Genomic DNA, 13,340 nt, shown 5'->3' with positions numbered 1-13,340 from the left:
TTGGGCAGACTGCTCAAGGCCTGCGTTGGGGTTCGCTCTGTGGGGATGTGCGGGAGTGTTTAGTTGTGGGACAAGGGAAGGCCAGTAAAGGTGTGGCAGAGCTCTGCCAGTGCACCTGTTGTTTGTAGATTCTCTGTCCATTGATACCCCATATAGCTGGGCGCAACTAAAAGGCTCTGGCCTTCAATGAGAGTCCTGCAGGGAGCTCTGCAGCCTGGCATCTGTGGGAGGATTTATTTGTTAGGGGGCTGAGGCAAAGCCCCTTGAAATCAATGGGAGTCATTGGGATTTGGATCAGGTCCCCAATGCATACCTAACAATGGGTGGGGCACCAAGGAGACAAATTATAAAACATAGTTTGGATCAAAGACTGACAGTATTTAACTATCTTTTAAAAAAAGCAAAGGTATGAGCGTTTTAGTGGATGGAGGCGCACTTTGTTGACTTGTGTGGAATAACATTTAATAAAGAAGAAGAGGAGAGTTAAACAGAAAAATATGGGAGCCAGAGGGAGAAGGGAGGAAAGACAGAATATCAAGTTCCCGTACATCCTTTTAAGGGCAAAAATATTTTTCACTATCTCTCATGAGTGCGACAGAATTAGTGTAGCTTGCCTATTTTTAAAAACATTTTCTTTTTTGCATTATGATGACTAGGTCCAGTTGCCTTACTCTTGTGTGCAGCCCTGTGAAGTCAATGGTGTTGCTCATGTTCCTGGGTATGACTAGCAGGATTTTACCCATTACGTGGATGGTACTTCTGACTTCCCGTCTGTGGAAGATGGAGAATCTAGCCCTATATGTAAATATTGCTGTGAAAGAAGGTCCAGTTTTCTGGTAAAATGGGACAATTGAAGCAGGAAGGGAAAACTTATTTTTGAGCGAAACCAATAGACTGATGTATCTGTTTCCAGCAAGGTCTCATATGCTTCTATCATCAAATGATTATATGGTGGTTCTTTTTCTTCTGCTCCTCAGGGGTATGCCTGTGAGTTGATTGTTGCACCACAGAAGGAATTTCAGGGATGGTAAGGTAGATTTCTGTAATGCTGTCACTTTGTAGTAGTGGCCATTAGGAACCAAAGATTTTTGAAGGTTGGGAAAGGTCTAGTTTGAATGTCAGAGAGATGGCAAGGTTAAGTGCTTAACATTGCAAGCCAAAGTGAGCCATGCAGGTTTTATCCTTTTAGGAAACCAGTTGGCCTTCATATTGTAAGTGAAGAAATTGTTGAGGAATCATGCATGCCCAGACCTTTATCTTTGCCAAGAACTTTTGAAGATCTTGTGAAAGAGTTGGGGCTTTCTCAAGCCGAGTGAAAGAAGAGACTAGTTATGGAAATTTTGTGTCCAGGCAACTGTTTATTTTTAATGACAGTATTTTTAAAAAAATCTTTTCACACTTTGAGTATTGTCCCAGCAGGACATCTACTGTTGGAATTGTGAAATCATTGGTGCCAAGGAGATGAATTTAGCTTGAACTCTTTATTAACACTCATTTTTTGTGCCTCAGATCTGATAAATCTGTCAAAGCCATATCTTATCTGTATCTGCTTTTGTGCTTTTTGTTTTTAAGAAAGAAAAGGAAATTGGCACATGCAAATATGTTGTAATTGTCCCTGCTTGGTGCTGGATTTAGAGATGCAGCAACAGAAACCACCAGAAACAGGGTGCAGTAATAAAAACAAAACATAAAGTGAGGAAAAGGAGACAGGGCCCCCACATGGACACAGGGGGTGGGAAAGGGTACACTTTACTGGGGCCTGGAGGCCTGGGTGTCCCGGCCCAGGCTGCAACCCCCATTACGATGAGGAAAAATTTGTTCATGGCTCCTGAGGTTGTATGTATGCGATGAGGGATTGTGGTGTGTGTGTGGGAGGGGGCCTGTGTTACAAGTTTGTACTGGGCCCAAAAAAATTATGCTTTGGCCCTGAAAGGAGGTGAATGAAAGGGCATTATTCTGCCTTAAACATACCATGTACACAAGCATCCAAACAGAATCTTGGCAAATTGATGTGGACTGGGATTTCAGAAGTGCAGTGTGTTGGCCTAACTCTGCTCCTGCTGAAGTTTCTGGTGAGAATCAATCCCATTGACTCTTAACGGGAGCAGAGTTAGGCCAATACTCAGCATTTTCGAAAATCCCACTGTTAGTATCCAAGGCCCCAGTCCTACAAACTGTTACACATGTGTTTATTTTTAAGCAGATAAACAGTCCAATTGACTTGAATGGGCCTACTCATGTGAGTATGTTTCCTTATAAGAAAAAACAGTGCTTTTACTGTGAATTTTTAACTAAAGGGATACCATGTTTTATTCTCTCTGTTTTACATCTGCATAGAATTAGATTAGTAACCAGAGGAATTGTAAATTGCTTACAAAATGAGTAGCATTTCTTCTGTTCACACTAGAGCAAGTCTTTGAATCAATGAGCAGAATACTCTAATCTGTTCTTTTTTAGAGACAAAGGACCATGTCCTCAGTGGGTATAAATCAGTGAAACTGCTGACCCCAGTGGAGCTACCTCCACTTACACCAGCTGAGACCATCTGTCTCAAGGTATCCACTGCTTTGCAATGTCAGGCCAGTGTACCTGAGATGTCGACCAGGAGATGTAGATCTGCTTTTCTGTTAATAAACAGCTAGTCAGCAACCTACCAAGAGATTGTGGGGTTTAAATACTGCATTTGTGGAAAGGCAAATGAGATTTAAAGTGTTAAACTGAAGATACAATGCTTATTTTCTTGAAGCCTGGAAACTTCCTTTAATGTGTGCAGTGTCAGAAATGACCCTAAGTAATAAGACATTGTACTGTGCATATAATATACAAATACACGATAGCTATGTATGCTGAACAAAATACTACTAGGTTTCTATGTAGAAAGTGTAGAAAAAAAACCCCAAACCAATCGATATGTAACATTATGCAGCGTTAAGGTGGTACAGTTAAAATTTTAAAAAGTCAAGAAATACTCTTGTGGTTAATGTTCTTACAGTTGTAATAGTTTACTGTATTGCTCCTATATTGTAGTTTTCATTCCTGTTTTTGTTTACTCATGTCTAACTTAGTATATTTCTGTTGTTGTTACACAAGGCATTTTGTAATATAGGGCAGACAAGTAGTAGTAGAGGACAATGTAGTGGAATTAACATTGCTGTAACATTGTAGTTAACGTCGCTGTAAGAATCTCCACAGTGGCATTTATGTTACATAAACACTAAAGTTGCACAGTTATTTTATTGTTACTTATTTTTTAAATTTAATTTCCTCAGATTTTTTTTAAAAAGAAAAAGGGAAAAATGACTGTACTTAATAATATTCACATTTAAATGGTCTCCACCTTTTCAAGTCCACACCTGGATGAAGTGAATAGAGTGGGTAGGAGGCAGAATGTGCCCAAAAGTCACTGAGATGAATAGAGTTGGAAGAGTTCATATGCTTACTGTTGCTATTGTGGGACCAAAAGTGTGTTTAATTTTGATGGCTCTGTAATGGAACATGAAAACCGTGCTACAACCACTTTATACTGTGTCACCACTGCAATACTGTAAAGCCAGGGTAGCCAGCATAGAAGGATCACTGGTGATGAGACTCTTCCGATGGTGTAGAGCCAGAAATGTGGTTCTTGTGTCACCCTGCCTGCCTGCCTGCAGCCAGTTTACTGGGTGTGGCTAGGGCTTTGGTGTGCTCTGACAATCCTTGGCTGTTGTAACAGGTCTCTTAGGACCACTGGCAGCTGGCATAAGCGAGAGCAGCTTTTTTGGCTGCTGCAATGAATGTTAATCATTGAACAAAACTGGAGGTCTTCCTTGCCAAATTTATGGTTACACAACTGTGAAACCCAATTAAAATGTATATTGGATTTAAAATGATGAGATTAATGGCTACACATTAAGACAATTGCTACATAGTATGGCCGAGCAAAGAGGGCACCAGACTGGAATTCAGGAGGGCTGGATTCAATTCCTAGTCAGTAGAACTTGGGCAGGTTACTTAATCTACCTTGTGTTCCTGTTTCTCCTCTGGTAAATGGGGAAACAGGGATGTTGTGAGGATAAAATCCATCACTGATTTTAGATACTCTAGTACTAGATATCTCTAGTATCTAACGAGAGCCAAGTGTGTAGATAGATTTATCTCCTGCAACATATGAACATGTTGGGGGCTCAGATATTTCACCCACCTTCTCTGACTGTAATCCTGCTGAGCCTGGCAGAACCAACTTGTACTCCTGACTGACTTACTCCTGCTGTTTCCACTTAATCTACCGTTGGAGATGGTAGTGCGCCACGAATTATGAAGAGCTGTCTGGCAATAGGCTGCAATGGTCACATCACACATCAAGCCTCAGCACGTTTTGAAGAGAATCGCCTTGCTCAAGGGGCTGAGAAACGGCAGAGGAGGAAGGAAAGTATACAGCATCCCGCGGGGCAAGGAGTTGTGCTCTCTCCAAACGACCACTTGTCACATGTGGAAAATCTGTAGAGCATGAATTAGACTCCTCAGCCATCTTAAGTCTCATCAGTGACTTTCCCCCTGCCACACATCATCCTCTTATTGAGGGATAGCCTATGACAAATCTACCATTGGGTGGTCAAAAGATATTGGGTGTTGCGGAGACTGTGTCTGAATGACATCCGCCTGACTGTATGCAATGTAGGTGTAGCTTTGTTGGTCTCAGGAGAGACAAGGTGGATGAGGTAATATCTTTTATTGGATCAACTTCTTGTCACTCTCACCAACAGAAGTTGGTCCAATAAAAGATATCATCAAATCCACTTGACTTGGTAGTCGTGTTGTATGCTGTCACAAAAACTCTCCTTTAAAGTTGGACCCATGCCGGAGCTGGATGAATGTTTCAGTTAAACATAGGGTTAAAGACTCAATACCTACAGATACTATTGTGATCTTTTGGCTGCCTGTGGATGGATGGGCACAGTGCCTGCTCATGGAAGGGAACTAAGGGCTGGACCACACTGAAAAGTTTCATTGGCATAGCTATGTGTCTCAGAGGTGTGAGACCTGTCTCTGTAGAGACAGCACTAGGTTGATGGAAGAATTCTTCCATCCACCTAGCTACCACCTCTCCGGGAGGTGGATTACCTTATCAAAGGGAGACCCCTCCTATCGCTATAGTAAGTGTCTACACTGAAGCGCTGCAGTGGTCCAGCTGCATGCTGTGGCATTTTAAGTGTAGATATAGTTTAGTCAATAGTAAGTTTACATGGCTGGACTGCAAAGCACTTCCAGCACCATTTCTTTTGCAGGAAATGTATCTGTGACTGTGATAGATATTGCAATAGTGTCTTGTGCTTCTTGACATGTGAGCACAGTGGTTGACACCACTATGAAGTGGATTTTTCAAGCCCTTGCCAAGTGGTCAAGAATGGTGGTTTGTGTTGCTGTTTTTGTGTGTGTTGAAAGAAAATAGTTTGTCATTCCTGAGTTAAAATCCGGTGTGTGGCAAATAGCCAGGAAGATGGTTTATGTGTGTCATTTTCACAAACAGGCAAAACATACTATTGATCTCTCATGATCCACAGTCTTTGAGTGATTATATTGGAGCTCAGTCAGACATAGGGAGTAAAAATGTTTCAAATTTGTCTGTGTCTGTTATCCACTGATAACTTTTTCTTCTGTATAGATGAATGTTTTTTTGAACATCCTTACTTGGGTGATTTTTTGTCATCCTTTCAGGCATGTAGGAAAACCTGTGTTCATACCTCTCAACCTCTAAGCCTGTCTGTTTGTGACAAAAGCAGTCAGAATGTGTGACAATGATCAGTGTGCATAATACCTGTGTTTTGTTGCATGTCATGCCAGAATTGTCAGAAAATCCTGGTTTTTATACTAGAAAACCGGTTTTAAGGATACTTTTTCACAGTGTGAATTAAATTAAAAAAAAAAAAAACTGGAAAAATCAGATTCCATTATGTAGAACTAGAATGACTTCTGTTCATGGGTCACCAGTAGTGTTTGAATCCATAAGCTTTACATGCCAGCACTGACCTGAGTTAAAGGAGAACTGTTATCTGGTTGTGAACCAGCCACAAGTATTTTGACAGTGACTTACACAAGTATTTGCTAAACATCAGTAGAATGTTGGAGATTGGACATTTTGGGTTCTGATCCTGGCTCTGGGAGGGGAATGTTGTCTAATGGTTAGTGCAGTAGTTGCAGTCAGGATAACCAAACAGACTTCATACACTCATGCTGCGAGGCAATGTGGCTGAGTGGGGTAAGACTTGGGCCTACTGTGGTAAACACCTGAGTTCTAGTCCTGGCTTTGCTTCAGTGATCTTGTTTAGCTTGGTCAGTCAACTTATTTGTAAAATGGGAAATGATACTCTATCCTAGAAGCCAGTTGAGCATGCAACGTTAGTCAATAAAAAAGGACTTTAAGATGCACAGAAATATAAGCAGCAGTCAGTAGAGGTGAGATCAGAAACTTTGGTCTTCTGGCTCCCAGCTAAGTGCACCTTCTCTTAGGTTTAAGAGTATTCATTCTCTCCCTCACCTCTGGAAGAATATTGGTTGATTTGTTGGTGTAACAGAACTGGCTGCCTAGGTCAGCTGAGATGCAGAACGTCCCACAAAATCCAGTACACTTGAGAGCCTTAGGCATTCCTGCTCTGCTCTATATGAGGAGTAATGCCCAAACTTGGAATATGTGCTTTGACACTGACCCAAAGCCCATTAAAAGACTCCCATTGACTTCACTTGGTTTTGGATCAGGCACTTTTGGATTATACATTAGGATTAGGCTCCATGGGAAATTAATTTAGGAAGCTACACAGAAATTTCAAGGCCAAAACCAGACATGAGTATTTTTTCTGAATAGAGTTCAAACCCATAGGGAATAGTACATAATAAACAGGTGTGTAAGAATTTGCAAGATCAGGCCATTATTTTTATTGCAGAAATGTCCATTGTGTCCTCACAGATCACATACATGTGAAATCTACATTTTAAAAAAATACATGAATGTGATAGGGGACACACTGCTCCTGTCCTCTTTGCTTCGCATAGACCTTGTCTTATGTACATCCCACCATGCAGTTTATTTACAGAGTTGCATTCCACCACCTTCTACATACTAATGCAATGTCCTCCAGCTTCCCTATCCTGTCTTCAAAGGTGGGGAAAGAAAAGATGTCTCTTTTCAATGAACTCCCTTTTGTCAGAGCCTACCAGACTCTTTGTCTTCTGCTTCTTCCCCCTTACTCCCTGCACTGTCTTCCTTTGCTCTTTGATCCAGTCTCCTTGTTAATAGGATAATTAGCTCATTAGCTCCCCAATCACAATCTGATATGGTAATCAGGAGCTACTCTCCTTAATCAGGCCCTCCTCCTCCTCCTGGCCTAATGGGTTTAAACCAGGGGTGGGGAAATCATTTGGTCTGGCCCTGGCAGCGGGAATTCGGCGGCGGGGGGAATTCGGCGGCGGTAGGGTTCCGTGGGGGGGGCAGTGCCCACCACCGAAACCCTGCCGCCGTTTGCCCCTTTTCGGCGCGGGCACTGCCCCCCCCACGGAACCCCGCCGCCGCTGAATTCCCACCCGCCGCCAGGGCCACCATCAGGCCCTTGACAGAAAAAAGGTTCCCCACCCCTGGTTTAAACAGTGACCAGAGTGCTGGTTCAGTTGCTGATTCCCAGCACTCTGTCCCAATGCATTTGTGAAAAACGTGCATTGTTTATTCTTGTCTCACTGTTTGGTATGATCTCAGCTGCTGATGTTGTATTTAGAAATCTTATTCCTTTTTTGATATTCTCTCCTCTCCCCCGACCCTCAATAGATACTGAAGCAGTCATGCACAGAGATTTTATATTTGGAACCATCTAGTGTCTGCGTGGGAGGTAAGTTATCAGTAATGGAAAATAATATACAAATAATTATTATAGTACTGTTTTCCTCTTCGTGTAAAATGTGTAGCTAAAACTCCACTAAACAGAAAAGGATATGATGATATCCTTCATCATATCCTTCCCCCACCACTCTTTCCTACCCTTAAGGGGGTTGTTCTCTAACTCCTCCTTTTGTAGCTAAGATAAATGCAGTGTAAGAATTTTGAGAGATGGACGCAGAGCTCCCACTTTCAATCCTGTGTCTGGCAGCTCTATATTGGCCAGTGAATAACAAACTGCAATGTTGTTGTTATCATAATTAATAATTATTTGTATTGAGATATCATCTAGGAATCCAGTCATGGACTAAATATTGTACAAGGCACTGTATAGACACACACCATATATAATCAGAATCTCATGTGGTAATACATTACACATCCCCTAAACCACCATGCTGGTCTCAAAGCCATGGATGTTACTACCTAATCTTCCACCTTGAAGGTGTACTCAGTTTTTTATATCAAATGAAATGAGTCAGGTTACATTTCAAATCACAGAAATATTTTACAGTAAACAAATACTAAAACTTTCTAATGAGAGAGTTATTTTTTCAGAGGTTAAAAATAGTCATAGAATTATTTGTTTATCTGATATTCACTAGCTATGGTGAAGGAAGTTGAATAAGAGATGGGTTTACAAATTCTGTGAAACCTTGCAATTAGTCAAAGGAAATTGGAATTACAGTAAATCAGTTTCCTTCACAAAGGGACTAGCAGAATCTGGTCTAAAACTACACTGTAACTCTTGCATTCAGGATAATGATATTTCACATGTAACTCCATGGACAGCTGCTATGATCATTTTGATTTTTAAAAGTCCTGGTAAGTATAATCACATAAATTCATCATAACTGTTAACATGCCATAGACATATGAACCTTCAATTTTTTTCCACATGATTCTGAAAACAGTGATTTGCTGATTTGTATTACTAGAAGAAAATATCTTGTTAAAATGCTAGAGAATAATTACACATAATTTCAGACCAGATTTGAAAGGCAGTGCAAGTGTTAATTTTGCCTCAGTTCGACCTATTCCTAAATTCTTTTTCCTTCGCCTCTTTATGATTTCACAATCCACACCTGCTTCAAATTCATGCAAAATAAGGTCATTGCAAAATCTTTTTACAGTTTTGTAAAAAAAATAAAATAAATTACAAAAGTTAATGGATTATTTGAATCAGAGCAATACTTTAAATAAGTAGAGACTGCTTATTCAGTCAAAGATAACTTCATGATCACCACCCAATTTTCAGAACAAATTCAAGCCAGCCAATATCTGATGCTCTCAACGGGCCTGATCTAAAGTGCGTTGAATTCGACAGAAGTCTTTCCACTGACTTCAAAGAGTTTCGTATCAAGCCCATATTCCTTATATTGTAGGCCTAAATAAGAACTTGTAAGCTTGCGGTGCTTTACATTATATCTCATTTGTGGGACTGAGATCCATGAAGTTGACTCTTCTATAGCAGAGCAAGAGGATATGGCCTAGCTAACTAGTTGCTAGGTGGGCTTATGCATTTCAAAGTCCTTTAAGCATGGAAATGAAACCATGCTCTCACCAAAGACTCTCTCTCTCTAGGTAAAGTGTATGGCATGTTGGGGTGTGGTAGCCAGGAGGCATGAGTAGGTTTGCAGTGTTGCTGCCTATACTGTCCTTGTTTTGTGGCTAAATGACTTGAGACTAAACTGGTATAAACCTGGCTCCTGCTATACCCTCTAAAGGCTGATAATTTTATGTTTTCAGAGGAATTTCATGTTGTCCTCAGAGGAAGTGGCTTCACACTGGGCAGAACACAAGATAGTGTTACTTGCACTTACCATGTAAATGGCACAACCATTAGTAAGTATCACAGTCTAATGCATCCAGGATAAATCACCACAAGTTTCTGTAATATAAGTTTATGTTTACTGTTGTGACTTTTCTCTGACACATCTCTATTTTACTCAAATCTAAATGGGGAGGGATGAAATGAAACAATAAAGGAGGAAACTGGGATAGCTCAGAGGATTGGTAATGATGTATAAGTGCTTTTGCCTCTGTTAGTGATTTGAATCCAGTCGAGGTTGGTATTAACTGCACACTCTTGTTAATGTCTGGCCATCCAGCAGCCTGTGTGAAATAAATTGGTGGTGTCCTAATGGGCAGGTGTCCACACAGGAAAAGCATCACCACAACTTGCACTAACTGGCAAATCTTTATTGGCTGTCTCAGCAGAGAGGCATTCTCAGCCCAAGCAGTGGTCATTCCAGGTCACACCTGAGTTACCTTGCTGGCTTGTGGTGTGTCTGTCAATGTGTCACCTGTTTGAGGGTATAGAAGCAAATCCAGTTCCATATAAAAACAATGCACATCCCTGCCTGGCAGAGGAACCATTGGGATTCTGCTCAAGGAGGTGGCTAAGCTTCATGGATCATGCAGGAAGTGCATGTCCCTTGTGGCACAGGGTCTGGCATAAAAGTATTAGCTTTAATAGTATAACCACCAATATAAAAGTGCTTATTCCACTTCAGGAAGCAGACTAAGCTATTCCAGAGTAAGGCACCTTTATACTGATGTAACACTGTTCACACTAGGGGCTTTTACTGCTATAACTATTTTGATTATAACAAAAAAAAATCACACTCCTAATTGAAATAATTATACTGGTAAAACTTTTCAGTGTAAATCAGGCCAAAAAAAAAAAAAAAAAAGGCAACAAGAGAGAAGAAAAATATTTTTGCAAAATGTATTAGTGCATACAAGTTTTAATGGATTATATGTCAGGATAGACACACATGGGTTATATAACAACTATTTCACTGTTGATGATAACAGAGGTAATGTTAGCATTGTAGAACAAATATTATGCCCATATGAGTGTACATAATAAGATTAACAAAATGGTATGATAATTATTTTAACATTGTTATAATTTATGTAAAGAATAACTGTCATAAGTGACTTGTTAGAGCTCCACTGCAAAGTTCTCAATAATTATACCAAATAATTAGATCTCTGCATGGAAGTTCTGCTCAGCAATTTGAAAATGAACTCCATGCAGCCAGAGGGTGTGGATAGCAGTGGCTTAATGCACTAGTTTCACCTCTGGGATCTGTGTTTCAAAAAAGATGATTGCAAATAACAGCAGCTTTCTGTGTGCCCTTTTCAGTTCCAAGGGAACAGTTTTCTACATTACAGTTTTTGTTTTTATTAGTATTCATAACTGGTCAGATCCTACAGTGTTTAGTTCTTTCTTAGGCAAAACTCCAGTTGACTTCAGTGGAAGTGGTGCCTGAGTGAAGGATTGCAGGAGTTGGTCCATAGTCAGGAAAGCTCTCAGAGAGAGAGTGCAGATTTTATCCCACACAGCTCTTAGAAACTTCAGTTAAACAGATATCATAAAGGAAAGAGAGTGTAAATTTTCAGGAAAACACTCAGGGCCTGATTCTTTGTTACCCTGCATCTTGTGTGGTCATTTGCACCCATGCAAAGGGAATGTAAGAGGCTACCATTTTGATTCAGTAGTGTTTTACACCCACTTTCTACTGGCACAAATGACTATGCGTTGGGCTCTGCTAGTAACATTTGATATTTTTGGTGTTCAGGAACCAAAACGAATTGCTAATAGATTTTGCCTTAAGAAGTAAATATCCTTAAAAATAAACTGTGATTGCAAAATGAGTTAAGAGTAGGCATATAGAATGAAACACAAGAATTTTGAATAGTTTCTAAGTAATTGGGGGTTTCTAATTTATGCAATACACTCATTTCCCCCAGATTCCTTTCTTACTGTACACAAATGTTTCCATCACATTTGCTCCACTCTTCAGGATATAAGGTTCTGAGGTTGTGTTTGTTAAAGACATCACAGAACAGTTTGTAAGAGTAAATGTGCTAGCCCAGGTGCTCTGGCTAAAGTCAAATTGGGTAATTACATTCTGCCTCAAAAAACTGTCCTTCAGTTTCAACTGAATATGACATTCTGACTTCCTGCCATAAACTTGTGCTCGTTTGCTCTGACTGTATAAATAAGTTGCTGTAATCTATGTCAGAAGTGGATACAATTCAAAAGAGGGTGCAGTAATTCTTGCACATGTGGGTACAGTATTCTGGTAAAACTCAGTTATCCATATGGCTTGGGGAACATTTGAAACATTTAGATCAATGTAGTTTCAGATGAACAAAACTTACTTTATTTATTATTTATACACATTTCAGATTTGGGAGAAATATGTGAAGTTTTCAGAAATGTGGGAAATTGGGATGTGAACATCAACATCTACATGTACATAGGCTGTCTAGTGGTTAGGCTACTAGGCTCTATTCCCAGCTCTGTCACTGACTCATTCTGTGACCACTGGCAATGGACTTAGCCTTTCTGTACCTATCTAAAATAGCAATAATAATGCAGACTTTCCTCGCAGGAATGTTGATGCTTATTTAATGTTTGTACAGTGCTTTGAGATCTTCTGATAGAAGTTAATAAAGTGCTGTTGTAATTAGAGAACTCTGTAGTATGTGATTAAGGAGATATTTCAATGTTTCCTGCAAACCGCAGAGAGTTCACCATTTCCCATGTTTTGGCCAATTTGCCACGAAGTTTAACAGTTGTAGCATTTTTTTGCTAATAATGCTACCAACATGCAGTACCAGAAGTGCTACTGCTGCATGACATCAGATGCTGTTAGCTTTTCTAGAATTGTAGGCCAGTAACATTAGACATTAGGGGCCTGATTCTCTAATGCACTGCACCTTGCATGGTCATTTACAATAGTGCAAAATGGGTGCAAACCACTACTAAAACAGAACGATAGAATAAATGATATACCCCCCTCTTTCCTGGTGTCAATGACAACTGAAGGTACAAGAGTGGCGTGGTGGGGTGGGCTGCATGATGCTGCCACGGTGTTGGGGGCAAGATAGTTTTATATGGAGTGCAAGCAGAAGAGAATGACAAAAACCGAACATGGGCTGAAGATTGAGAAGGTGCTTTGAGCAAGAAGAGGAGGAAGGCAGCCCCATGAAGGGTACAGTATGGGTTTCCTCCCCCTAGTAAAATCCCACTACTCATAAGCCTAATGAAAGGGGATGAGAGTATACACTTAAGTAAGTACTGAGCAGGGTGAACAGTAGTGGTAGAATTGAGCTGTGTGTGTGGGACACAATCCCTTACTTCCTATCTAGGGTTCCCCTGTAGGACTGGCTTTGGGGAAAACAATAATTTTGTATGTTTTTTTGGTTTTAGGTGTTAGATTCGGCAGGTTATTTTTTAACATTTGTAAAGAATTATTAACAAATGCCAAAAATGACAGTGGAGGAATAATAATAATAATAAAAGATATAAAATGTAACCTTAAGACAAAAAAACATATGGCCACGTGCTAATCCCCCCTTGGAGCTAGCCCTGGGTCTGGGACGAGCAGTTGGTGCAGTGTGTGCCACGCGCAGAGGTAAT

The 13,340-nt window shown here is 40.4% G+C and overlaps 1 protein-coding gene across 5 annotated transcripts in view; it reads left to right on the top strand.

The window, feature by feature from the left end:
• The window catches only part of ANTXR2 (ANTXR cell adhesion molecule 2), a 222,701-nt gene that overhangs the window by 36,426 nt on the left and 172,935 nt on the right, over window positions 1-13,340 (top strand). For all 5 annotated transcript variants that reach the window (XM_067557088.1, XM_067557089.1, XM_067557091.1 and 2 more), the window contains exons 8-9: window positions 7,793-7,853; window positions 9,650-9,745. In XM_067557088.1, coding sequence (XP_067413189.1) covers window positions 7,793-7,853; window positions 9,650-9,745 — 157 coding nt within the window. The remainder of the gene's footprint in view (window positions 1-7,792; window positions 7,854-9,649; window positions 9,746-13,340) is intronic.

Source organism: Emydura macquarii, unplaced genomic scaffold (assembly GCF_026122565.2).
Source record: "Emydura macquarii macquarii isolate MOO-44397 ecotype Brisbane River unplaced genomic scaffold, CSIRO-AGI_Emac_v2 contig_1790, whole genome shotgun sequence".
In the NCBI taxonomy this organism is placed as follows: domain Eukaryota; kingdom Metazoa; phylum Chordata; order Testudines; family Chelidae; genus Emydura; species Emydura macquarii.
The sequence above is the reverse complement of the archived record's forward strand: the minus strand, read 5'-3'. Positions and strand labels throughout refer to the sequence as shown.